Source organism: Cariama cristata, unplaced genomic scaffold (assembly GCF_000690535.1).
Source record: "Cariama cristata isolate BGI_N322 unplaced genomic scaffold, ASM69053v1 scaffold20301, whole genome shotgun sequence".
Lineage (NCBI taxonomy): Eukaryota > Metazoa > Chordata > Aves > Cariamiformes > Cariamidae > Cariama > Cariama cristata.
In genome coordinates, this window is record NW_009600068.1 from 5,598 (window position 1) to 33,218 (window position 27,621).

General features: G+C 37.7%; 1 protein-coding gene across 1 annotated transcript; it reads left to right on the forward strand.

Moving 5' to 3' along the window:
- NISCH (nischarin) lies at window positions 1–26,389 on the forward strand (the record flags this gene model as incomplete). The annotated part of the gene is made up of 20 exons (XM_009709920.1): window positions 1–112; window positions 859–1,041; window positions 4,334–4,382; window positions 6,589–6,752; window positions 8,246–8,341; window positions 9,927–10,022; window positions 10,597–10,749; window positions 12,019–12,087; window positions 12,547–12,732; window positions 12,941–13,069; window positions 13,526–13,639; window positions 14,470–14,578; window positions 17,234–17,355; window positions 18,231–18,286; window positions 18,728–20,044; window positions 20,472–20,646; window positions 21,871–22,024; window positions 22,622–22,750; window positions 23,576–23,737; window positions 24,994–26,389. Coding segments are annotated over 20 exons (4,204 nt in total), but the record flags the coding sequence as incomplete, so codon positions are not given.
- Window positions 26,390–27,621: the final 1,232 nt, after the last annotated feature.

Here is a 27,621-nt window from a genome sequence, read left to right on the forward strand (position 1 = left end):
TTCCCTTACTTTAATTTCTTCCTTTCAGGTATACATTATTCAGGTCAGTGTTGGCAATCATCAGTGGACAGTCAAACATCGTTATAGTGATTTCCATGACCTACATGAAAAGGTAAGGATATTAAAACTGGGACCTTGGTCTCTTAAAAAGCATTGTACAGTTTGTGTAGTTCTGTTGTGTGGGACATAAATTTTTTCCTCAATAAAGAGCAAGAATATCTAAAAGATACCATCTGAACTGCAGACTAAATCCTTTTTGTATGAACAATATTGCTTGCCCCTGTTGCATTCCTTTCCTGAACTGGGGGAGGTTGGCCTGGGCAACTTTAACCTTGGATAGAAGCTTCTATCAGAAAGAGTGGAGTTCAGGCTAGAGTCATTAACAAGAGAGATGTTCATGATCAGCTGATCTGGTAACCAAAAGCAGGTTTGGAGCGAAGATGCTCTTCTGGGTGGGGTGGATGATAAAACCGTCCTTACACAGTAGCATGGGGTAATTACTAACCAGTGCTGATTAAAAACAGCAAGTGAAAATGAGGGAATGTCCACTATGTTCTAGAATGGTCTGCTTTCTCAAATGCAGCAGTTATTCTGTTGTTTCATCACCTTAGTTAACATTCTGCCATGTGGTACTGAGTGATTTTCTCAAAAAACACTATTGTTTAACTTCTCATCATTTTATGATAAAATCTTCTTTCTGAAAATACCTAATACTGTAAAGTCAATAGCCAAATTTACTGAAATAATTTTATTTTTGGATCTTACCAGGATTAGGCAACATGTTCTTAATGTGTTCTGTTGTATCTTTTGTGCAAGTTCAGATGGTGAGTTGGTTAGTAACTGACCTTTGTCTTTCAGCTTGTTTCAGAAAAGAAAATAGATAAAAATCTGTTACCTCCGAAGAAGATTATTGGAAAAAATTCCAAAAGCCTTGTGGAGAAAAGACAAAAGGAATTAGAGGTCTACCTGCAAACCCTGCTAGTAAAGTTCCCTGTTACTGCTCCAAAAGTTTTGTCACACTTTCTACACTTTCATTTATATGTAAGTTATGTTTTAGCATGTGATTGGAGGCTTGAGTGTCTTTCCTGATGTCTCAGACTTGGGGGGACTTGTATGGAATCTTCATAAAATAGCTGAAACTGCTATTTTTCAGCATTTTGCACAATGTAACAAGCAAAGCATATTTTTAAGATTTTTGATGCCACTTTTTTGTTGCAGTAGGTACTGTGCTGGGAATCAGTGTGGGTACGGACTCTTAAGGGGAGAAAATAAGTGTTGGCAGGATAGTTGGAAGCTGAGAATAAATCTGAAGCTGAATTGGTTGTTAGGCTGAAATCAATAGTGCTAGCTCTCCGAAGGAACATTGCATAATTGATCCACGCACAGCCCTACTTAGTGGTTAATGGTTAGAGCTGTGGTTCACACTGAAACAGTTTCCAGTAGCCCAAATGAAGAAAAATGACGCTTCTCCAAGAACAGCACGCTGATGGAGTGGCCTCTGGAGAAATACCTCCAGCCAGCAGACAGAATGTTACGGTAAAAGATGCTTGAAGTAAGAAGTGATGGCTTGCTTTCATGTTCAGATTGCAATTTGTTCATTCATCTCTTGTGTATAATTAGACTTTTTTGCAGTATGGCATCATGTTGTAAGGGGGAGAATGAGCTTCATAAAGAGGAAAATACACTGGAGAACTCAATGGAAAGGAGGAGCAGTAATTGCTTTGGGGTGGGATGTGCTGAGATGGCCCTTCATGGTTTCATAGAAAGGCTTCAGAAATGAGTCACAAGTGGTCCATCAGGTGTGTTAATTAAGCCTTAGCAACAAAGAAAAACCTGTTTTAATTGTTACATGAACATAATTGTCCTGGTGAGACTTTACTTTGGCTTAGATAAACTGTAGAAGATTTACTTCATAGTGTTGCTGTTGCCTTGCAGCTTTGAGTGAGAAACACTAGTTTGTCAATCAAGCCCCCTAAAATGAGTTAGAGGTTTTAAATGTATTAAAAATTGTGTGATATGATGTAGGGACAAATCTGTTCAGATGGAGCAAATTTCGTGACCATCAGGAAGTTTCATAATTTTTCTGTTCTCTGGCTACTGTGTCTCAAATATCTGTTTCATTAATGTTTCCATGCTGTAACTTCAACAAAGGTTTTTTGGCAGGCAGAAGTTCTTCCTAGTCCTTCTCTTGTTCTTCAGTTAGACTATTTTTTTTTCCTTTTGCTATAGTGTTCATCCTTTTTTACTTTTCCGAAGACCTAGAATTATTTGGATATGAATGTTTCCCTGTTTCTATACTGCACTTGTGTATTAAGAGCAAAGTTGTTGCTTAATCTGCATTTCTTTGCTTTAGAGGAGTCTGTCTTGAGGTATAAACTCAATTGGCTTTGCTTGGAAACTTCAGAGTACTTTTTACATTAAAAATGTTAGTTATTCAGCAGACAAGCTAAATATTTACCACAGCAATTCTACTGGAAAATGACCTTCCTGCAGAACTTTGATCTTTTAAAATATCTATGTTACCAGACAGCCCATGTGCATGCTTGGGACATTATAATCCCTGATATTGCCTCAGTTAGGCAGGCTGCAATATTTTTTTGTCTATTCTTATTTGTAGTATTTCCAGTAGGGATTATTTAATTTTATTTTCCAGGTTAATAGAACTAAATGGAGTAGAAATACCTACCATAAATACATTAAACCCACTGTGAAGCCTTTACGTGTCACAGGGAAAAGCCAGGTACAGCGTAGCAAAGAAAAGCAATTGCACGTGACAGCAATGTACAACATTATTTTTACTTTGACATCGAATAGGATGTCTGCAGTGATATGGGGATGCTTATTTTGTTGCACTGTCTTACACTTTGTCATTTTAGAAGATTTGCTTTGTTAACTTACAGATAGAAGCTTTTGCAAGAGAAGAATTGAGTACTCGCAAACTGGTGTTCAGAGACACTTGCAAACAATAGACTTCTGTGGGATTGATGCATATGAGTAGAGCTAAGACAAAGGTCTCTTTAGATCTGACAGAGGGATAGAGTTGCTTTTTTTGCCTGTCACTGAACAAGTCATAATCTTTTTTCAATTGTAAATATAGAAAATTCTGCGCTGTCTCCCAGATGACAAAAGGGATAGAGAGTATAGTTTTTAGTTAAGTCTGTGCATGCCAGGTGGGTGTAAATGACTTATTCAAATGAGAATCAGAATTTGTTGAATTTTGTTTGGAATGCAGCTTCCAGCTTGTTGTTCTCAAAACTAGTGTGGAGGCTTTGTTCATCCTCAGTGAGTGGGGTTTCAGTTATACTAAGAATGTGCTTTTCTAAAATGCTTGCCTCATCAAATGAGCTGAACTCTCTGCTGCAGATGTCCTGTGGATTTATTCAGTTGTTATGAATCATGAGGGATTTGTCAGCAAAGTAAACTCATCAAATATTAATTTTGTGATCATCCATAATATCTGTTTATCCTTTGCAGCTACCTTAAAATGAGATGCGTGTGTCTAGGGGAAGCTTCACTAGCACAAATAGTGGGGTCTTTTTTTGTGGGTCATTGAGAGAGAACTGTTGGAAATGCTTGGAACTATTTCTAGACTTCCACAGAGCATTTGCTCTTTGTGGAGAGAAGCATGCCCAGAAGGGAAATACTTGTACTGATCTTTGTGCACATTCAGATTTAGAAAAAACAAATCTCTCAATCGAGAGGTTTTGGCCTTTTTCTTTCCTCCTGGAACTGTCAGTGCCTGGAATGGAGATTGAGCTCCTGGGTAGGTCCAGGAGGGTGTAAAAGATGGAGTATGGGAAAAGGGGCTTTTGAATTACTCTGCAGCAAGCATAATAGAGTTGAAGTCCAGAAGACTAATTACTTTTTATATATCTCTTCTTCCCTGTAGACCTGTTAATCTAAAGTTTTCTGTGTATTAGTGGTATTCCTAGAAAATGTTGAGTGCTTGATGCATTAGGCTGGTCTTAATGTTAGAATTTGAACCCTATACTTGTAATAGTTCCTTCAAAACGGAGCTTTCTTCAAGTTGGGCTAATGATGGCTAGTAATAGTTGCTGTTGCCCTTTTCTAATATATACAGGATGTGATTACTTAAATGTAGTTCAGTATCTTCTGTCTTGGAAGTGAAAATCATGAAATTAATTAATTTGAGGTCATTTTTATTAAGTATTTTCAAGTTACAAAGAAATCCATAAGACACAATCACAGTTGATTTCTGTTTAAAAAAAGTCTTGTACTACAGCAAAAAAGGGAGACCAGCAAAGGTCCAATTGAAAAATATGAACCATAAGTATGTAAATAACACTCGATTACAATGGTTTATTCTTTGCAGGAGATCAATGGGATCACTGCTGCTTTGGCTGAAGAGCTCTTCCACAAAGGTAAAGAACTTGCAAGAATTTGGCTGGGAATGGTTTCCTCTATGTGCATGCATTCATGTACCTGTGATATTTAATATCCAGACAAGGAGAGATCTGAATTTTCCCTATCAGACTGTGAGACTTTTTCTTCCCCTTCTTCACTTTTTTCTTGCTATTTTCCCTTTGGTTCAAGCTGCATTTTGTGAGGAGCTTTAACAGTTGTGCAGCTACTTATGGAAACAAAACAGAGAAATTGGTGAATTTAGGTTTTGAAAAGGATCTACTAGTCTGTCGTGAAAGGACAGGATGTGGTACTGGTCATCAGAAGCTTTTGTTAAGCTTTCTGTCTTGGTATGTTTTCGTGTAACCTCTGAGGTAGTTTATTTTGTGTCGGTGGGTCGTGATACAGCGTGTTAAATGCAAGAGACCACTTTGGCATATGTAATATTGTTATTCCAGAATTCAGGAAACAGATTTTCTGGTCAGTTAATTAAAGGATGTGCTTTTCTGAAGCTGGCAGATGAAAATGAAATGCACTTACTGTAACTGCAACAGCTCTAACTGATCTATTAACAGCAGGGGGCATGTGAAATGATTAACCTATGCTAATTTTGTTTTGAAGGACATGCTAGATGCTACTGTATAACTTCAGTTGTCTGGGGTGATAGGTGAAGCATGTTTCAGCATGACATTTCAGATTGTTCTGGCACAAAGTTAACTTTAGGTGAAGCCACTTCAGAGAGTCCACTCAGCAAACTTTGGAACATTTGAAGGAAGCTCCTGAAGAAACCTTTCCTGACTTTGTAGTGCCTGCAGTCTCACTGATACCGGAGTCATTGGTGTCTGACTACAGTATATTAGTGTAGCCTTTCAGTAATGTGCAGGTGGACTCTTGGACTTGCTCCCACTGAAGCTAAAGGGAATTTTATTCAGAGCATTTCTGAGAACTCTGCTTATCATGAAAGCTGATGCTGTCTTGTCCATGGAGTCAAACTGATGTCACTAGAAGAGTTATCCTCCCCCTCCACTGCCCTGGTGAGGCCACATCTGGAATACTGTGCCCAGTTCTAGGCTCCCTAGTTCAAAAACCAGAGAACTACTGGAGAGAGTCCAGTGGAGGGCAACAAAGATGAGGGAACTGAGGAATTTCTCTTATGAGGAAAGGCTGAGGGAACTGCGTCTGTTCAGCCTGGAGAACAGAAGACTGAGAGAGGATCTCATCAATCCTTATAAATACCTTAAGGGTGGATGTCAAGAGGATGGGGCCAGACTCTTCTCAGTGGTGTCCAGTGACGGATAAAGAAGCAATGGGCACAAACTGAAACACGGGAAGTTTCATCTTAATATGAGGAAGAACTTCTATGTTTTGAGGGTGACAGAGCGCTGGAACAGACTGCCCAGAGAGGTTGTAGAGTCTCCTTCTCTGGAGATATTCAGAACCCACCTGGACACAATCCTGTGCAACCTGCTTTGGCAGCGGGTTGGACTAGATGATCTCCAGAGGTCCCTTCCAACCCTGACTGTTCTGTGATTCTGTGAAAAGGAAGAGGAGAAAGATATTAATTCCACTTGTGTGTATTCTGACTGCTGTAGTCCACTTTGACTCTTATGGTGCCTTCAGAGAGGCTTTTGGATGCTGTTACCTACTGTTCCTAGAACGAAATGGGATTGTAAATACATTATCAGATAATGCGTTTCCTGTTCTGGAAGTTTGCATTGGTATTAGTGTGGTGAAAGTCCTCATACTCTCCAAGAAAACGTATTTGCTGCAATTCTGCAGTTAGGCAGCATAGGAGAAGATGTAAGGTCTGTTTTTTAGATGGCAGGTGCTGTTTTTTCTGATTTGAATAAGTCCTAACTGCTGTAGAACTTAGGAGTATCTTTGAAAAAGTTTAGTAGCTCTTACATTATATAAATTAACTTTGATTCCAGTCCTGTTAAGATTGAGGGAAATTTGTCATTAGTTGCATTAGGAGCTTCAGGATTGTTTGAGAGTGCCCATTGGAACACCTAGATTATTCTGATGTTTATTAAAAAAAAAAATAATCTAAGTTCAGCCATTCTAGTTTAAAGTGGTGAAAAAGGACATTGTTTTGATACCTCAATTGTGACCTTAGAGTATAAATGACAAACATTTAATCTCTAATTTTAGATCTTCAACGTACCATTTATTCTTCTGTAACTATTGCTGCATTGTGTTTAATACCATCAATACTCTCTTTTTCAGGAGAGCAGTTGTTAATGGCTGGAGAAGTTTTTACCATCAGACCTTTGCAGTTATATGCTGTCACTCAACAGTTGCTACAGGGGAAGCCTACATGTGTTAATGGAGATGCCAAAACAGATCTAGGTCATATTCTAGATTTCACGTGTAGACTGAAGTATTTAAAGGTGAGCTATGCTTGCACAAATACTGGAAATGTTGTTTCTACCAGACTGACATGATTCTTAGCATACTTTTGGAGTCTAGTTTGAATGCACAAGAACTTTACTGATAGTAAACACCTGCAGGCATTTAGAAGTCAATGTTAAACAGGTGTTTATTCTGCGAACCTTCAATATATGTATAGTTCTCTAAGAAAGATGTTGATTCTCCTGTGTGATGTGGTCTCTTCAGCAGTGCTTTCTGTAGAGATGCAGCCACAGAATCTTACTGGGTGCTAGTAGGAATGGGGAGATAGATAAATACTATTTTCTTCAACCCTGCATTCTTTGCAGGCACTCTGGTAAGCCGGTGTATATGTGAACATATGCATACATGCATGTATATATAAATCCTGTCTCATTTCTCACCTTTGACTGTATCTGAAAGTTAAAAAAAACCCTAGCAAAAATCTCAGTTCCATAGATGAGATGGCCCTGAATTTCTAGCTAAAATAGCATTTCAGAATAAATATAAAATGACCTCAGAACAGATCATTTTTGTCTGGAGCCAATTTGGTTTTTTCCTGCCAAATAAGTGAATTGGAAAGACTTTTCTTGAGTAATGTTTTTTAACACTACTTGCTACAGCTTTACTTTTTAGCCCCTTTATTACATGAAGAGCTGCCTTTTAACTGTGTGGTGTGTGCAAAGGGGAAACAAAGAGGTGGGTTGGGAGGATGCTTCACTGGAGGAATCAGGAAGTTGCGAAAGCAAAACCACAGCTGTACTGGTATTCCTGTGGATCTTCAGTTGCCTTTGCCATTCTCCGTGTGTATACAATCCTCTGAACAGAGTATTCTATGGCTGGAGAAGAGCATATTTTTTAGGAAAATACCCATCTTCAGAATTTCTCTTCCTTCTGAATTCTTGTGAGTGGGCACCTTCAGAGCTTATAAGATCATACAAGACCAGACAAAAACCTTAGAGATTTCTCCCAAAATTATATTCACAGCAAACATAAAAGAAATCGTATGCTTGCTGACATGGTCTGAGGCCAGAATCCAGTGACCATATGGAAATATTAGGTGCATTTTTATTAGATGTGCACCAATGTCTGTTTTCTTCAAATCCATCTTGTTAATGCCTTGACCTTCATCCCCTGTAGTGGAACTGAAGACAGTTCTGTCTTGGAGGATCCAGATGTTTCAAGGAAGGTGTTTTTATTGAATGTGACTCTGGCTTGGTGAGCTGAGAATGAAGCCTTGGTCAGTCTTGCTTATGGTACCCCATGTGCTACAAAATACAAGCACAAGGTGGCAGTTCAAGTTCAGTGCACTTGGCTGGAGCAACTAACATTTTTTTTCCCTGCAAGTTTCATGTATCATTCCATACTTAAAAAATTGGTTGGAACTTTGTCTTTCCAAGCTACTGTATTTGTAATATTGCCTATGTAAGACTATCTGAAATGCAGGCAAGTTGGATTATGTGCACTAACTCTGCTCTTAAATGTTCATTGCTAGGTCACTGGAACAGGGGGACCTTTCGGAACCAGTAACATTCAGGAGCATCTCTTGCCTTTTGATCTGTCAATTTTCAAATCTCTTCATCAAATAGAGGTATGACTGAGATACTGCTCATAATTTTATGGAGGCTCTGCAAATGCCAGGTCTGCTGCATATCTCTCAATTGGTAGTTGTATGCTTTGATTTGGTGCTAGAACTGGGGAGTGCAATGTTTAGAAGGACTGTTTCATTTGTGAAATAATGCTGCTTTTTTCTGAAGTCTTGGAAATAAGGATGCCAAAACCTAAAACAGGGTGGCTTTCCATTGCCTTGAAGATCTAACAGATGGATTATAATGAGATCTCTTATTACAAAGTCCTTTTCATTTGGAAAGCATCAAATATTTGTGAAAATATCCTGACATTAAATTTGCTTGTGAAAGTACACTTTTGGGTATAGTTCTTCTTGATAATTTGCAGAATTTTTTCATTGGTCTACTTTCAGTGTGAGTGACAGGGTTTCCAGTAGAAGTTGTTCAGGGAGTATTTTACAAAATACTTTCCTGACCACTTCAGATCTTTCCAGAGAGGATAGCAGATTTTGTCTTGCAGTCTGTACTGTGTCCACTTTTGGTGGATGCCGCACCTTTTCTTGTGCATGAACACTATTTTGTTGATATGAGAGACTGAGTTGGTTAGGAACTGAAGTGGATTTCTGAAGTCAGTGATTTATTGACGTTTTTAATGTGGGAAAGAAACTACAGTGGACTGAAGAGTGGTGGAGTCTAACATACTGCAGAGAGGATGTTGCAGAATAATATCAATTTTCCTCTTTCCTGTAGGCATGGATAGTTTCAGGCGGAGCTTTGCTTAATGTGGGGGGAAAAAAAAGGCTTTTGGTCTTGAAGACTTCTGTAATTGTATTTTCATGGAAAGTTTTGAATTGACTGGCACCAAACTGACATTTTCATCTAGTAGTAAACACTGTCCAAAAATTAACCGTGGTAATCTGGAAAGAATTTTTTCAAGGGTGGCAGGAACTCTGTGTCTCTTTTTAGCGTGGTTTTCCTGATATACCAGCAAATGTGCCAGTTGTGGTTGCACAATATGTGTCATGATCTACGGAGAAGGACCTGGTTGCTGAACAGAGGCTGTAGCAGACCTTTGGTGGTGGTGTTTCAAATTGAGCTACAGAAAGAAGACTTTGTAATTTGAAAGTTAGTCTGCGTAATTAGCTCACTAGTGTATTAAATGCTTAGAATTAGTATCCTCACTTCCTAGGTGTTTCTTTTTTCTTATTTACAACAAAGAATGTATGATACCTAAATAAAACTGTCTGCAGGTAGGGCCATAGCTTGAGATACCTCTCTTTTTGGCAACAGTTGAAATACTGTGCCCTATTAAACTGGGCAGTTTCACGGAGAAGAGTACATGGTGCAGGTAGAAAGTCAATGGAGAAGAAGCTTTGTTCAAATAGATGTTTGAATTTCACTTTTCTGGAGTTCTGTCTCTAATTTCTTGCTTTAGCTTTACCAAGTGTTGGTATTTCTGACTTGATAATCTCAGGAGATTTTAAGGGAGTGCTGCAACAACTTTACAAATTGGTGGAGAATCTGCTATTGAAGCTTTTAGCTGCCTCTTCCATGTCTCATTTGTCTGTTCTCGCATTTCTGACTTTCTAACATAATTTTTTTAAATAGATCAACCATTGTGGGGGAAAGCTTATCAAAGGGCTGACTTCGTCAAAAAATGCTCTGGCCACAATGAGTGTTCGATTTTCGGCAACATCAATGAAGGTAAGAGTGAGTTCCTACTTCTGCTCAGTGTTCAAAGCACATGCAAAAATAACGTGCAGATTGTGGAAATACCCATTTAGAATCCACGTACTTTTCTGTACTGCCTTTTGCAGGTTCTGCTTTTAGAGCCGTGGAACTGAAAGGGTTTTCTAACCTTTCAGAATCTCAGCTTTAAGTGGAGGAAGTATTTACATGTGTCCCCTCACAGGGATGTTTCTGATGCTTTTATTGGAATGTATGTGTTTTTCATCACAAACTGAATGCATATGTCTTATTCTTTTCTCTGGGCTTTGATTTGGCAAGGGATATCCAGTAGTGTAATTTTCACAGTCCCTCTATTGTTCCTCCACATTCCCCAATTTGGATCGGCTGCTAGTGTTGGAACTCCCTCCCTCTAGATCTAAAGTAATTCTGACCCAGTCAGCTCACATCTTAAGACTTAGAACTTTAATCTAGGTGATTATCAAGCTTAGGAATCTTCCATACTTACATAAGGTTGTTTGGATTGTTTTCAAAACTGTTAGCTTTTACTGAAGATATAAGCATAATATTTTAATGTACTTGTCTTAAATAGGAAATCTTAGTGCCTGAGGCCTCTGAGTTTGATCAGTGGGAGCCAGAGGATGCAACTTCAAGTTGTCCAGTGACAGCAGTTATCCCAACTTGGAGAACTTTAACGACTTTGGATATGAGTCACAATAACATCTCTCAAATTGATGATTCAGTGGTAAGAAATATTTTTTCATTTGTGGAAAAAAGTATGACTGATCTGTGGCAGACTACACAGCAGGGACTTTGCATTTGCTTTATGTATCTTTTTTCTGAAAGGTTTTCATTGCACGCACTTTGTGTTGATTAGCTACCCAAGTGAATGCTTAGGAGATTTTTTTTTCTTTTACTACTTCAGTATTTTCTTTGCTAAAGAAAAGTTTGTCATTCTGTGCTCTGTAAGCAACACTTCTGTGAATGCTGACTTTTTGAAACATACTTTTATTGTTTGCATTGGCCTTAGGCCACTTGTTTTTTTTTAAAAAAAAATTAAAAAACCTCTTGGGCTCAACTTTGCAGTATTATCAAGGCTGAAGCTTCCTGCATATTTGAAAACGTGTGGCTTGCTGGCAGCCTTCTTGACATGAAAACAGTATGAAGGGCGTGAAAACAATTTGGAGTATTTTGCCAGTACTTCAGAATTACATTTTGTAAATCATGAAGAAAAAAATTTAGCATTCATCATGAACATGTGTCAAATATGAACATAATTTTTTATTTGAACTACTCTTGTGAAGCAGGGAATAGTTATGTCTGTAACTCAGCTAGAGATCATGGACTTGGACTGCAGTTTTCTTGTTCAGATGTTTTTGTGGTACAGACTTGAGGTTCTTCAGGTCTGAGTCCAGGCCTTAACTACAAGGCAAATCATTGGTGAGATTTACAACCAAAATAAAGCAGATGCAAATACGTTGATATCAAAATTCAACATCAAGTTCAAGGTTTGAGTGCTCCAAAGACAAAAGGCTTTCTGGGCTAAAGTGCGTTTTCAAGAGATTTGAGTGACCTTCTAATGCTTCACTAGTATAATAAAAACACGGAAGCAAATCACTCAATTTATTCTGGTTTTTGGTACTATTGTCTCTATCTAGGTTTCTGTGTAACATAGATATGCTTGTTTGATAAGATGGAAACACCTGTTAATGAGTTTGATCTATAGTTAATGGGGCTGAACTGGGAGCAACTTACTTGTCTTCAGTGAGAAACCAGGTTTCAAATTAAAAGTTAACCATGTTCCTCAGAGTAACCTGGTTTTCTTAAGAGCAAGATTCAACTCTTGTTGCAGTAGGTCATACGGAATGCTTTTTTTAATGCTAGAAGCTGAGAAGAGGGACTGTGCATTGGATGATACCTTTCCTTTGCTTGTTGGTGAGCTGATAGTGAAGGAAGTATGGCCCAATTTATAAGCCAAAATGCATGTAACATGCATTTTTTTCTCCTTTTCTAGAAATTAATTCCAAAGATTGAATTCCTGGATTTGAGTCACAATGGGGTGTCTCTGGTAGAAAATTTACAGGTAAGTGATGCTTTTGAAGGTGATTTTTTTCCAGACTGCACAAGACCTTAGAACACAGGTTTTCTTGCTTCAGAATTTTGTTGCTCATCTTCTTCATGGAGAATAGTTTAAGCCCAAATAGCTTATCCTTCACAACATCAAGTACTCTTTTAATGGTGCATTTCTTGCTTGCTCTGGATATTTTCATTTCTTTGCCAGTATCGACATGCAACATTTGGTTCTTAACTAAATTCACTGCCAGCTGTATCTGTGGGTTGGTAAAAATGCTGTTGAGGAAGTGCCCTTTCTACAAGCTTGAATCTATGTAATGAAAAATTTCGTGTCATGTTTTTCTTGCGAGGCAGTGTCCAGCAGGAAAACGCTATTACACAGAAAATGATCGAGCTATAATACAATGTCTTTGATATTGTTTAATTTTAATGAATTGGTGTATGACATGGATTTTCTGTGCTTTTGTAGCATCTTTATAACCTTGTTCACCTGGACTTGTCCTACAACAAGCTTACATCACTGGAAGGTGTTCACACAAAACTGGGAAACATCAAAACTCTGAATTTAGCAGGAAATCAACTGGAAAGGCTGTGTGGTCTTAACAAACTGTACTCATTAGTCAACTTGGATCTGAGCAACAACAAGATAGAACAGGTAACTGTTGATTATCAGTGTCGGATTGAATTGTACTTTAGATCACAAGCAATTTCTTTTGGTAGGTGAAACTGCAAATAAATAAAAGTGGCTGTAGTGATTTTTTCCTGGTTATCATATGTATGCAATTTATACATGAAACGCTCAGTCTGTATGGTCATTTTCATTTAGCCAATCTGTATTCATTCTTTTATTCAAAAACTTTCAGATTGATGAAGTAAAAAATATAGGAAACCTCCCATGCTTAGAAAAGGTGGTCTTATCCAGCAATCCGTTGAGCATCATCCCTGATTACCGGACCAAAGTACTTGCTCAGTTTGGGGACAGGGCCTCAGAGGTAAGCCATGGTGCACTTCTTCCTTTGAAGCTGGCATTTGAAAAAATCTTTTTTTTAAAGCTTGGTGAGGAAAGTAGCATGAATGTTCTGAAAACCTAATGAGATTTTAGTGTGCGTTGGAGAAAGTCTTTGGTGAATGAAACCATATTAATGTTATTCGACTGTGCTCCTGGATCTAAATGAAAGTTTACGCTGTTTTTATTGGGTAACAGTATGTTACTACTGAAACAGAGTTGTGCTTAGAAGGGTATTAAGCATACCAAGCATTTCTGAGTTTGCATTAAATTCATATAATGTTAGAGCAAGATCTAATGTGATAATAGGTTTTGTGTAATGGTTACAAAGATGCACGTAGTTTGCATTAAGCTGAGATAATTTTTGATTATTACATTAATAAAAATAAACTGCAGAGCTGCCTTGTTTTCAATATTTTTAGATGTTTTAACATTTTTTTAGGTTTGTTTGGATAACGTTGTTACCACAGAAAAGGAACTAGACACTGTGGAAGTGCTAAAAGCTATTCAAAAAGCAAAGGAGGTGAAATACAAACTGAGCAACTCTGATAAAAAGGTGAGTTTGGTGCTGAGAGGAGTAGAATATGCTGTGTACAAAAGAAGTTTGCAAAAAGCCTTCTACAAATTGGATCTAAGCAGAATTCATTAAACTTTCCTTAGCATTAAAGTTTTTATGATTTTTGTGCTTTAATGTCATGTGAACTTTTAATGTTGCCTCTTTTTCCTATTTAGTTTTCAATGTAGCTTCAGTAATTATCTGACCTTCCTTTTTGTGCTGGCTTGGGAGAGGGGAAGTGGGAGGATAAGATAAAATGACTTGGTGTACACAATGACTATGCAGCTGACCTTAACAGGCATATTTTACACCTTACGCAAGTGTTGTAGAGGTGTGATTTTTACTGCTTATGTTGCAGAGTACTGAAATGACTTTCCCAAACTTTCTTCTTGAGTATTCAGCAGTGGGAAAGAATCAGAAATCTGAATCCTACTTGCCTTCTCTTGTATGTCTGTGTGCTGTGGAGTTGGTTAGTCTTGTTTTGGTCATAAACTTATCAGAACCTGATCTGTCCCTACAGTGTAGAAATCCTGTTTTCATTCTTCTGTGGTTTGTGAAACTTGCTGCTAGGTTTGTCAATACAGTGATTAGTCAGGGATCAGAATGACTTCTCTAAATGAATTCTTAGTGGAATTCTACTTAGTGTGAAAATAGAAACTTCAGAGGATGTGACCATTCCCCCTCCCCTCCTCTCAATAAAAAAAATGCTGGCACTAACTTTCCTTTTACTAAAATTGGGAAAGCTTGTGTAGATTTATTTTGGTTCAGGATCTAATATGTCCTGTGTATTTAGGTTTTTTTCTTTAATCACTGCATACTTTCTTTATTAGATCAGTGAGGACTCCAGGCTCACTGCTGCCAGCTCCAAATCAAACTGTTCTTCTCTTACTGTTCGTCCTTCCTCTCCCTCTCTGCCTCGTCCTGTCAGCTCCAGCCAAGGTAATCATGTATGTATCGTGCTGCTGGGCTGAGCCTCTTGGTTCTGCTTTTCTAAGCTGCATTGATATACATGAATATTATGTGCATGGATATAGGGCTTATTAAGACAAAGCAGAAAGACCTGCTAGTATTGTCTTGGAAAGAGGAAGTTGTATGTATGTGAATCAGCAAAACCAACCTGTTGTTCACCATAGTGTTAATTCACTGTAGTGGAAGTTTGGGTACAGGATTTCTTTTACTGCATCATCCTGCAGAAATCACTAGCACAGGACTATATATCTCTTCCTAGTTTAGCTACATGCCTTAATGGAAAACCATGGCATATATAGACATGTTTTAAAATTGCTTCTTTACCTGTTCTTGATCTGCAAAATGTGAGCTCAAGCAGCATATATTCCATTACTGCTTTTTTGCAAGAGCTGTATTTCTGTCAAATCAGAAGGATATAAAAAGGAGATGAGTAAAAGACAGTTGTGGGATTAGTGTTCTGGCTGAGCCTGTGATTTCAGCACATCTGTTGTTCTCTGCAGCACCTGCTAACCTTACCTGAAAATTATTTTTACTGTATGTTTCAAATAAGTATGCCGGTTGCATTAGGAACTTAGAAGAACTTTTTATCTTTTGCAGGAGCTTGTAAGACATTTATGTTAATAGTCATTTGTGACTGAGAAGAAGAGATAAAGATACTTTTTTTTCTGACTTTTGCCTCATTGAAAACTTGAAGTGCAGTAGGATACAGGTAGTGGGAGAAGACTTCATAACCACTTAAAAGAGCAGGGATTATATTCTCAATAATTTGGGGTGGAACAACTTACTCTTTCCAATAAATTGATGGATGGGGAGAGAAAGATGCTTGAAAAGCTTGGTTTTTGAATCACATTGCTGTGATTTCTGCACAATCAGTAGAGGTTTTTTAGTTCACTCTACAAAAATGAAGTTGTTCTGACAGCATTTGATTTAAAGGACAGACAACATAGATACAGAATTAGTTGCTATTTATGTACTTCATGTACTTTTGTAGCCCTTCTAGATCACTTTCCATCTGCAGGTAAAATGCCAGTTTTTCCGAAATGAAGTCAATACTTGCTTTAAAGTATTAAGCATTTAAATTACAGGATTGAGACAGTTTTGTCTGTGTAACAACCTGCAATTTTGTACAGGACTGACTGTAAACATGCATGCTAGCAATCGCTGACTGTTTAAAAGTTATTAGTCAATAGTCTTTTTCTATTACAGTAAATGTTTAGGAGCAAATGAGTCTTCGGAGGAAAAAATTAGATCTTTTTCTGAAGTACTTGGGAGTTTTCTAGAAAGACTTGTGTAAAAGTCAAGGTTTATTTACTGTAGCCCTTTTCTGTAAGATTCCTTTAGTAGAATCTTGGGGAAGGCTTCTATAAATAGTGGGAAAATGAAGACTAGGGCAGGCTATTTCTCATCTTTAACAATAGAAATTATTTGCTACATATCTAGCTGTCAAGGGTTGTTTTCAAAATACTGATTTTTGAGAAATCCTTTTTTAAAAAAATTGAAATACGCTCGGCAATTAGTTTCACTGTTAGACTTTAAATCATGAAAAATGGAATTAATTTCCTGATATGCTATTTCTATGAATTGCTTTCTCTGCAGTTTTTCTAGACACCATCTGTTTCCGTAACATATTATTCAAATTAAATGTCATTGGCAAATGGCTTATGGAAAAAGATTAAATATTTATATAGGAAACAGTAAACCAAAAATAATGCTGTCATGTTCTGTTTTTCCTGTCAATTTGTTTCCTTCTTGCTAACACAGTATTTTGTTTAAGTAATAAATACCTCTTGTGTTTCCTCTGACTATGAGATGGTTTGATGTAATCTACTAAACTTTACTGTCAATCCAGAAAGATATGTGCAGGAGTTTTTATGCTCAAGCCAGAAACATATCCACACTGTAATTCTGTTGTTTATTTGCACACTTGTATACTTGAGCTGGCTGGCTCAGCAGTAATACTGAAAATTGATTTGCTCTGGGTCAGTGGGATACTGTGAATATCAAACAGGAAAAAAGTCACATGTCCCTGAGAATGTTGGCTTATATGCGCTCATGATAAGTTTTTGCTGATGATTCAGCTTTGAACCCTTCAGAAAGGATCTGAATGAGGTGAGATAATTGTCTTGTCATTTGAGGGACCAGACCTTCTGAGTCTGGTTGAAGGTTTTACACAGATATTATACTTGTTCACTTGAAGCCTACAGAAATTTGAGAGAATGCTATGAAGATTACAAAGAGTGCTCTGCTGTGTTTTTGCCAGCCTGGCAATGTTTTGGTAAAAGTAAGGGTTAGTATTAACAGAACTGGCTAGTTCTGTTAAAACTAAATCATGAAGAATTCTTACACCAGATTTTGAGTTTTAAATTGATTGTTAGCTTGAAAAAGGAGCTTTAGCAGTCTATAATGCAATTTTCAGTGCAGTTAAGGATAATTCTGTAATTAGACTAAAATTCTGCCTGCTTTTGTTTTACCCTGGCTGTTAATGTGAAGATATCCTTTAGCTTGAATGATTTATGATCAGATCTTGATTATACAATTTTAATTCCACTTGTTTGGCAGATAGTATTAGGCATTCATTTTGGTTTTACTTCAGTGATTTTTAAGAGCTGTTTATATTTGTTCTAGAAATAATTTGTGAAGAAACAGTCCTAGCAAGCAGTTTTTTGCAATCCGGTGGTTTGACTCCTACAGACCATACAGTTCCCCAGAGATGCTTTGAAACGCCAGACTCCAGATTTAAAAATCGGGTAATTGCAATCCTTCAGTTTATGTTACGGAGTGTTTAAAAGTGTTTTTGCAAGCTTATTTCTGATACTAAACTTCTGTTATCATAGTAATCCATAGCAAAGTGTTTTTTATTCTCAGAGCTATTATAATGGAGAAGGAGGTAGCCCCAAATTTGAGTCAAGGGGTTGGTCCACTGTGTAAATTAAATGTGCAATACAAGTTTACCAGAGTTGCAGAGAATTGTTGTCACTGTCATGACTGTGAGAAGTTTACCCAGTAGTAGCATCACATCATTTAATATCCACTTAGATAGTGAGTGTAAGACTTCTATCTTATCTTATTACAATATCAGTTTTTGGAAGGCAACTCTCTTGCTAGTAGAGTGGAAGAATCCTCTCTGTGAATAAAACAGCCTTAATTTGTCTCCTTCAAACTCCTGCTGTTTGCTAACTTCTGTATTGTGGTTTCATTTGTTGCATTGGAAACACTCTTCATATGCTTGGCTTCAAGGAATAAGACAGCAAGAGTTAGGGGAATCTCTTCCTTTGCTACCAGTGTAGTTTACCTTTACCTTTTTGCCTCACTTCAGTAAAAATTTGTAGTGTGCTGAAATGTCTATGGGTCACAGGTTGGATCTGTTCTCAAGTCAGCAGCAAAGTTCATTCTCTTCCTGCCTTAATTGAATGCCCAACCTGAAGTAAACATAGTGTTTCAGAGTCCTCAAAGGACAGCTGTTCAGCTGCACATGAATACAGCAGTCAGGACTTTGTGTGGAGCTGGCTAGCTTTAAAAAGTGACAGCCAACCTTAACTTTGCTTTTCATGTATGCTCAAGTGCTGAAGTCCAACAGCAGCTGTAAGTAGTTGATAGCTTCCTGATGTTTTCTTCTCCTTAGGCACCTGCTTCTCCATCTGATTCATGCGAAGAGTATGGAAGTGGTCATCATATGTGGTAAGCTAAATATCTAAGTTCTGGTTTAAATCCTTGTTAGCTTTTAGGGTAATAAAAGCAGATTCTGCATTTTAATCCCAGCCTTTAAAGCAAAACAGTCTCATTCATTGTATGCTGCCTCTGGGATTTTTTGAACCAAAATCAATGTCATACAATACAGTTAACTGTATTGTAAAGTGCTTTAACTTGTAAGGATATGCTTATTGGGGATGGAATATGACTTAAACATTTTAGTTTTTACTTTCTATAAAATTACCTATTTAACAGCCTTTAAAATCAACGGCTTTGGGCAGTACAAAGATGTTTTACAAAAGTAGCGACTTAACTGTAGTAACAAAAGTAAACCTCAAAGTTCTGAGAAGCAGCACCATGAATTGCAGGTAACTATGACTGGTGTTTAAACTCAAGCTTGTACTTACTGTGGCTTATTATCTCTTGAAGTTTGGATCGTTCAGAGGAAGAACACTGCGCGGTGCCTGACCCCTGTAACACCGTCATCTTGCCTTTTAATTGTATGTCATACACTGCTACAAACCAAGATTTTATCCAGCACCTTTCTGCCTTGATAGTGCAGGCTGTGCAGAGATCGCCTCCCTCCTTTACAGAGAATAAAGGAAGCCCTCTGGGTGAGTCTGGAACCACAGACAAAGAAGATGGGTATTTTGAAATGGGACTTCATGAAGGAGATCAGACTTTTGAGTTCAGCACTACTTCAGATACTCGATCATCTGACAACAAAGCAGTGGAGAGTGTGGACGTAGTCAAAATTCTCTGGAGTTTTTCTATTCACATTCATAAAGGACTCAGGCAGTTTGCTTCCTGTTTGGTTTTGACTGATGATATGCTAGCTGTGTTTGAGATTCCTCATCAGGAATTGAGAGGAAATTGCCGGCACATCCCCTCTGCCTTGAAATTAATGCTGTGTTTTCCATATACTGATCTAACAGAATTTGGCTTTCTTGTGCCGGAAATCTGTTTAACCCTGAAGCTGAGAAACAGTGACAACTGCTTGTTTATTGTTTCAGACTCCCAGAATCTTCAAGACTTTTATTCCTGTTTACACACATGTTGTACTCAACACCACACATCAGTGTTACCAAGCTCCACGTTGTACTGTGGAAAAGCAAACCTCCAAGAGTTTCTCTGTCAGCTTATGGAATTGAATTGCATTTCAGCAGAAGATGTTGAAATAAAAGGTTGTTTTCCAACATATCTTGTTTATGGGAATAAAACCAATGTTCAGGAAATCTTGCATCAACCAGAATCAGCTGGCAATAACAAAGAATGGTCAAAAAATGTTTTGTGTTCTGCACTTTATTCTTCAGTGTATAAATCTTCTGACCAGGGTCCCTGTGTGGTCCATCCATGTTGGATACTTCTAACACTCCAGCATTTGTACATAGTAAAGGTGGATTTCAGTTTACTGCCAGGTAAATGGGTAGGCACAGAAGAGTTGGGAAGTGTATTTAAGCTGAACAGGATTCCATTATCGTCACTTGTGTTGCATCCAACTCATGGTTCCATCCAGCAGAAGGGTTCATTTTTGGATGGGCATGTGCTGGAGTTGCTTGTTGGATACAGATTTGTTACAGCAGTGTTTGTTCTACCTCATGAGAAATTTCACTTCCTAAGAATCTACAGTCTTTTAAGGACACTCCTGCAGGATGTTAAGACCATTGTTATTTTCAAAGCTTCGAGCAAATCAGATGCTGTAAGAAATCACGTTGTGGAGGCAAACAGACATGGTCAGTCAGCAAGGTAACAATTCCCATAAAAGATCTGTTGCACAGTACTGAAGTTAATGTGGCCTAGCCAGTGTGTTTGCAGTTGTCATTGTTATTGTTTTGGACCTCTAGCATTGGAGTACTTTTTTGTTCTGCTAGTCTGTAGTATGCATGAATGGTTATCCTGAACTGTAGCTATCTACCTTTTTGTTTGTTTTGTTTTATTGTTGCAACATAGAATGTGTTTTCTTATGGAAGGAGACTTCCTATTTCATATGCCTGCAGGCTAAGGTCGTGGCAGTTTGACAGCCATCCTCAAGATAAATCATTTGAAGTAAACTATTAAGAATAGAAGTCACTCATTTCTAATTTCTGAATGAAATATGAAGTATTAATTCTTGTAGGGGAAGAGCTGTATATTTCCTTAGATTTTGACGATGTGTTTTCTGTATCTCATCTAGCTTTTGCAAACCTCACCTGATGCTGTCATCTTTATATCCATCTGAATTTCTTATGCAGAAGATAACGGAAGATAACCAGATTCCTGTTCACCTTCATGTTTCTGCATCTCTGCAGTATGTGGCTGGGCTGAAAGGAAATGCCTTAGTTGAGTTTTTCCACGGCAACGTTGCAGAGGTATTGTACCTAGCCCAGGTGTATAAAAAGATGCATTGTGACTTTTCAGTACTAGACAGTATTTAAAAAGAACTTTCCTGATCACACTTAAAAACAAGAGTTAGGCTCTGCAAAACCTGGAAGCATTTTGGTCAAAAACCTATTTGTTACTCCATTCTGGGTTCCTTGCTACAGTGCTTGAGATTCTGCCAGGCATATTTTGCCTTCAGGATCCTTGATGCAAAACAGGAGTGTACAGTAGTGTGTGTCTTGAAGGTATGATTACTCCAAGAATCTTCCTCTCTTTTCTTTAAAGTGGGAAAAGAAATGAAAATAACGGAGTGGAATTATTTTGTGATGTTCTCTAGCTAAATCAGTAAATAAGTGTTCTGACTCTTCTGTGTAATATAGGTGCATGAATACAACACATGTGCATGGGTGTAGGTACTCCAGAAACATGAGCAGATAAATCTGTTTTTCAGAAATTAAGTTTATAGTCTGTGTGGGGAGCGTCAAATTTAAAAGTACAAATCTTACCTTGCATTCATGATGTTGCTTCTTGAGTGACAAATCTTTATGTTCTGAGTACAAATGTCAGTTGCAAAGCTTACTGAGAAATAGAGACTTTTTTGTTCATGTACTCACTTCCAAATCTTGTAACTAAGCACAAGTTTATAAGTTGTGCTTTTCTTCTTGCACCAGGAAAAGCTGATCAGGAAAGCAGATAACTCATTTTAGGATTTGCAGTAAGCTCATCAAGCTAGAAGCTGGGAAGATACCTAGTTGGAACAGCAGCTGTAGTGGCAAGCTGTGCTTCTGTCATCTCTTAAGGATCTTTGAATCCAGCCCCTCAGTAGCATTGGAAGTCTCAATAGACTTACTGAGGCTTGGGAGGGCAGTGTTCACTTGATTAAAATTTTAGTCTGCAGTGCCTGTTCTAGAAAGTTGTTGTTGTGCACTAGATGTTTTTCTTGCTAGTTTTGGTCAGAAAACAAGGAATAATTGGACCACAACAGAAAAATAATTTTCTTATATAAACACAAGATGTTTTCAGTGGACTGCTACTGTGTTCACCTCAAAGCTGCCATGTTTAGCAGCTTTGAAGTGAACTGCTCTTTGACTGTAGCATGTTCATATGCTTCAGATTTTGAAATTGTATTTCTAGTAGTCTAAAGTTGCCTCTAAGATGACAAAAATATCTGAAATAAAGTATGCAAGTGATTTGAGATACAATTTACATCTTAGGTGGAAAATGAAGAGTTGAGACATCTCATGTGGTCTTCAGTTCTGTTTTACAAGACTCCCAATGTGGAAGTGATGGCTTGTGTGCTTCTCTCAACAAAAGCTATTTACTTTCTGTTGGATGATTCTTTCATTCATGCTGATGAGCACCAGTCAGGTAAGATAGCTATTTTGATGCCTTGATAAGGTTACTAACTTAATTCCTCTGTGTGTGTGTGTCTTCAGTTTAAGTTTCGGTTGACATTCTTACTTGAACCTCCTAGTTGAGGGACAAAGTTGGCAGAGTTTGCTGTATGCAGACTACTTGCATGAGGCTTTTATGTTCAAAAAAGAGGGTCTTGAGTCACGACTGCTGCTCAGACAGACCCTTTCATGTGCGATTGTATCCATGCTTTTCTCAGATGTCATTTCATAGTCCCTAGCATCACCTGGGCAGCAAAAGGCCCTTTCATAACCAAAATGGTAAGTGAAGGGTAATGAAACTCCTGGTGTGCATTCAGTTCATGCAAGTAGTTTGTTAATGCATCTGGTGATTTAAATCTGTGATGTGGTAGCTGCTTGAAGAAACACTGCTAACAAGGAGATCTGATTGTATTTGTTGCTTGAGAAATTATTACCAGTATTCCCATTTTCTTCCTAATTTCTTCTTTCAAGTGTGATATAGATTTAAGACTTTTAATATAAAAGTTATGCTTATGGAAAGAAGAATCATTTTTTTCTTTTGACTTTTTTATTGTATATCCTTTTTCAACAGATTTTTGGAACAAAGAAAACTCAGATTGTGAAAACAGTTCTTTCCACCTCTCTTGCTGTTTTGTGCTCAAACTGAATGACCTGCAGTCAGTGAACGTTGGCCTGTTTGACCAATACTTCCGAATTACTGGTGAGTACATCTCATGCTTCAAGTTTTTCCAATTCTGTTTTGTCTGTTTAGTCTTGTCTTAGATGGATTCCTGTATTTTATTAGTGAAATGGAAGAGGATATTATTTTGTTGCTTCTTTTTCTTAAAAGAAATTAAGTTAGTGTAACACTGGTGCTGTACCAGTAGGCTGAAAATACTCTCTTGCAACATCCTGTAATTGAGGTAACTGAGAAGCTTAATATCAATGAATTAATTGGTCCCATGAGTGCTTTTAAAAATTCTCCTGTCTTAGCAGCACATTATAAAGGGAAATCTAAAGACTTTCTTGTTCTGAGGCTTTGACTTGCAGTAAAGAGTAAAATCAAAGTACTGTCCATGTTGCAAAATGTGTAGTTAATGGTTGACTTTTTGGATGGAAAGTGAGGCCTTAAAATTTATGAAAGGTAATGATGTCAACTTAAAATTTGATGGAAATAACATGGGTAAAGTTTCTGGTCTAGTACTTCAAGTTCACAAAGAAATCTGAGGGCAGCTGTTTCTGTATGATAAATTGTAATGATAAGATGATAATAAGGTTGAACCCATACAGTAATATTTGAACAGTTAAATCATAAGCGTACATCATTTTAAATCAAGAGAAATTATATTCTTTATTCTTTGAGGGATTTGTAGGGATTCTGTTATTCTTTTCCAAGGATTTGAAAGCTTGCTGAATAATGATGCATGTCTTCAGGAGAAATAATCCTTGCAAGAAATCTTTTCTGATGACAGTTGCATATTGGTTGAAGAAATTATGCTAATGCCACATAGATATTTGAGTGGTTTATATTCTGTCTTCTCTTCAGGATACTCTGCAGATCATATAGTCACCTGCCTGACAAGAGATAGTTACAACACTCACACCTTCATACAGCAGCTTATGGCAGTTCTGTCATTGCTTGCACGCACACCTTCACCTGAACCAGTAGATAAAGACTTTTACTCTGAATTTGGGAGTAAAAACACAGGTAAGTGGTCTTTTCTACATGTCATGAGTTATTTAGGCATCATACTTAGGGTATCATCTGAAGTGTACTGATTAAACACTCTTTTGAGGGAAATTTATGCATCAGTTGTTTCCTATTTGATACTTAAACAAAACTTCCTGACTTTAGTCTTTACCTGTGCCTTCTCTGAACAGAATTGTTTATATTTAAGTCTTGCACATGTGAAGTTACTGGTGGCTTCTTGAGTCCACCAGAAACAGCCCTTCCTATACAGTATTTTGGGGTGTGTGCCAATATAGTTCCGACTGCAAGTTTCAGCCTAACTATAAAGTCTTGTAAGTCGTCAAAGAACTGTGAAGGTAACAAAGTTTGAAGATTACATTTTTCCTTGCTTGGTCAAGTAAAAGAATCCTGTCATTCCATGAGAATGTGCTGAAGTGAAACCTAGACTTTTTTTTAAGGTGTGTTAGGTTCAATTCCAATGTCAGGTGAAACTCTTTTGCTTGGAATTCTGAAGCCAGTTGAAGGCATGAAATAAAATGGCATTTTCCTGAAGAATGATTGTTGTTGTTACTGTTCTAAGGAGAAACTATGTAAACCCAGAAAGTGCAAGATTTGATGGGAAGTCATATCTTTTATTAGACCAATTGTTTTATGTGAAAAAAGCAGCCATGCTTCCTTCAAGCTTTGCTATGTTGTATTTCAGCACTTCACTTATAGGGAGTAAGGGACTGCAGTGTCACCTCCTGCCACTCCAGAACATAGCATGGAGCAGAAGAATGTGCTCATCCAGTAGGGGTATAAAAGCAATTAATGTAGAGTCGTCTTTTTCTTTTTTGTTGTTTAAGCAGAGAGAAATGGCAGAAGTTTAAAAAGCAGGGATTTTGTTTGTGTTCAGTGATCTGATAATGCTTTCAGTGAGTTCAGAACTGGGGAGTGGGAAGGAGGCAGAGAAGGTCAGCCAGTAGGGAGGTGGATAATCTCTGCTATGAGAACCCAGCTGTGTTTCCTTTAACTACTTCTGCTGTCGCCCTGAACTAGTTACATGGTTAGAAATTTGCAGAAAAGTGTGTTGGTAATGCAAGAGAGACTCCAGTAGAGGTCTGCAATCCAAATAAAATTATTTCAATATTGTATATAAGTAAAACCATATATGAATAGATACAAAACTTGAATTCTTCCAGCTGCAGCCAACTGTCAAAGGTTGTTGCTTATCCTAATACGTTAAAGTATTGTCTAGTACTAAATAGAAGTATAATAATGTATGTTTCTTGCAGGAAAAATGGAGAATTATGAACTGATTCACTCTAGCAGAGTAAAATTTATTTATCCAAATGAAGAGGAAATTGGAGACCTTGCTTTTCTAGTGGCAGAGAAGATGGATGGTTTAACTCATCTTCTGTCCCTCAACATCCTTCTGTATGTCTTGGCATTTCAAGTAAATCGTGTTGAAGGATCTGCCCAAAACACTAGCTCGCTTCAGCCTAAAACGCTTATATTAACCAGTTCTGATTTGTTTCTCTTTGATGAAGATTATATCAGTTACCCACTACCTGAATTTGCTAAGGAACCACCAAAGAGAGATAAGTATCAGCTTGCAGATGGAAGACGAATCCGGGATTTAGATAGAGTACTTATGGGTTATCAGACATATCCACAGGCCCTTACATTTGTATTTGATGATGTTCAGAATCACGATCTGATGCAGAATTTAACACTGGATCACTTTGGAGAAACTGACAGTGCCCCAAAGGGAAGTGCTAAACAAGAAAGCAGCAGGAGCAGAGAGATCCAGTGGTACATCTTTATCCCAAGTGCAGAAAGCAGGGAGAAATTAATTTCATTGCTTGCAAGACAGTGGGAGATCCTGTGTGGTAGGGAGCTGCCTTTGGAACTCACTGGGTAGTCACGGCACAGCTAAGTGATTTCAGTGTCTGTTATAAGGTGTGAAGCACAGTGTTTAAATAGATAGCATCTTTCAAGTTCTCTTTTTTATTAAGGAGCTGACCTGGACTCCCTGGCTCCCCAGTGCAGTGAACATTTAATAGTACTTAGAAATATTCTGGTGTTAATTAGGGACTGAACTTCTTGTAAAGTCTATTTTTTATGCAATAGTATATAGTGAAAAAAATCGTGAGACATCCTGGGAAACTGTATGGAAAAATTAAGGAGTCAACACTAGATAAGCTGTTGTCTAGGGCTGTTGAGGTTTCTGCTATTTTTCTGTATATATCAGTCTTGCTGTTCTATACAAATTCTAATGTGTAAATAAGGGTAAATGCTTGTGTATGTTCAAGTGCAATGTTCTTTGTACAAGAAGTATTTTGAGTATGCTGCTAATGCTTATTATTTAATGATCTTACAGTTTTACATATGTTTTTCTTTGAGGCCAAATGTAATTATTTGCTGCCAATCATGAACTTAGCAGTACAATTTGAGCCGCAAGCAGGTGACAAATTTTTGTATGAAATTATTTTCATGAGCATTCTTTTTCCTTATCCTAGGATAAAGAAGAATTGCCCATTAAAGATCCACTCAATATTTTCTTGAAAGTGGAAGTACCCAACATGGGTATATAAGCATTTTGTCAGCAAATAATGAATTTGTATCTCTGAACACAAAGTCTTTCTTTCGCTTATCTTGTCAATACAAATAAAGTGTAATTTGACAGTTTTCTTTTGGCTTTGTCTTTATTCAAGTTTATCTTGTGTTTGCAGGATACCATATGGCAGTTCAGCAGCACATATTATGTTTCTAGAGTGTAATGTAAAGCATGAAATATGCAGCAAGATGAAAGAAAATAGTTTGTTCTACTATAGCAAGTTTGTACTGATCCAGAAATAGAGCTGAGTCATGGAAACTGAGGATCTACAGCTTCTAAACAGAATTTAAGGAGGATTTATTTCAAGTACTTTTGCTTCTTCATCAGATATTAGGGATTTACTTTCCAAGCTGTCATCTTTAACTTGAATATTACTGTGCCCAACAAGGTTTAGCCTCCCCCATGACAGTAAAATCCCTGCTCACTATTATGAAGACAAATATTGAGACTTTGAAAAAGGCTGTTCTGTGTCCACTGGCATTAAGAAAGGAAGAATAGTTTTGATACATATGTGCCAGCTGATGTTGCTTGAAACTGATGCTCCTTAAACATGTAGAAAAACAGGTTGGAAGATACCTTTGGAGGTCCAACAGTCAAGCCCAAAACAGGGCAAACTTCAAACAGATTGCTCAGGGCCTGGTCCAAACAAGTTTTGAGTTTTCTTCAAGAATGGCAAGTCCACAGTGGTACTGGGAATTTGATGGTTCAATGGAGTTGCTTTTCCATGCTGATGAGTGGAGCTAGGCTGTGTTCTTTGGGCTCCAGATGCTAGAAATGTTACGGTCAGTGCAAGGATGACAAAGACCCAGTTAGCCAAAGTCAAGTTACATTGCAGGATGCAGTGGAGTTCCCTAAGCAACCAGAGAGGTATGGAGCGTTACCTGAGTGCTACTCAGTTCACAGTTTAGCAGAGGAAACCTAACCCCTCTCAAGCTTAGACCGAACTGGACAACTAAGGTAGGTTTTTCTGTACTTCAGAGATCTTCTATTCCCTGAAATCTCAAAGATACTTACGTTGATTTAAGCTTAATTGTCCTTAGGGAGAAAAATAATTTCTAAAATAAAAGTCCTAGGGATAATGTGATTAAAAGCTTAGGTCTTCATCAGTTATTTTAGAAATAACTTTGTTAATCACTTGTAATTCTCACAGGTAACACTTGAGCAGCCTGTGGCAACTTGAGTAGTCTGATCTGGAAGCATTTGAGAACTTGCCAGATGAACAGATCATTTACAATATGGTTTATGGTTTAAGTGGATGCAAAGGGAATATGTAATGAGTCCTTTGGAACTGCCTGGCATTTGA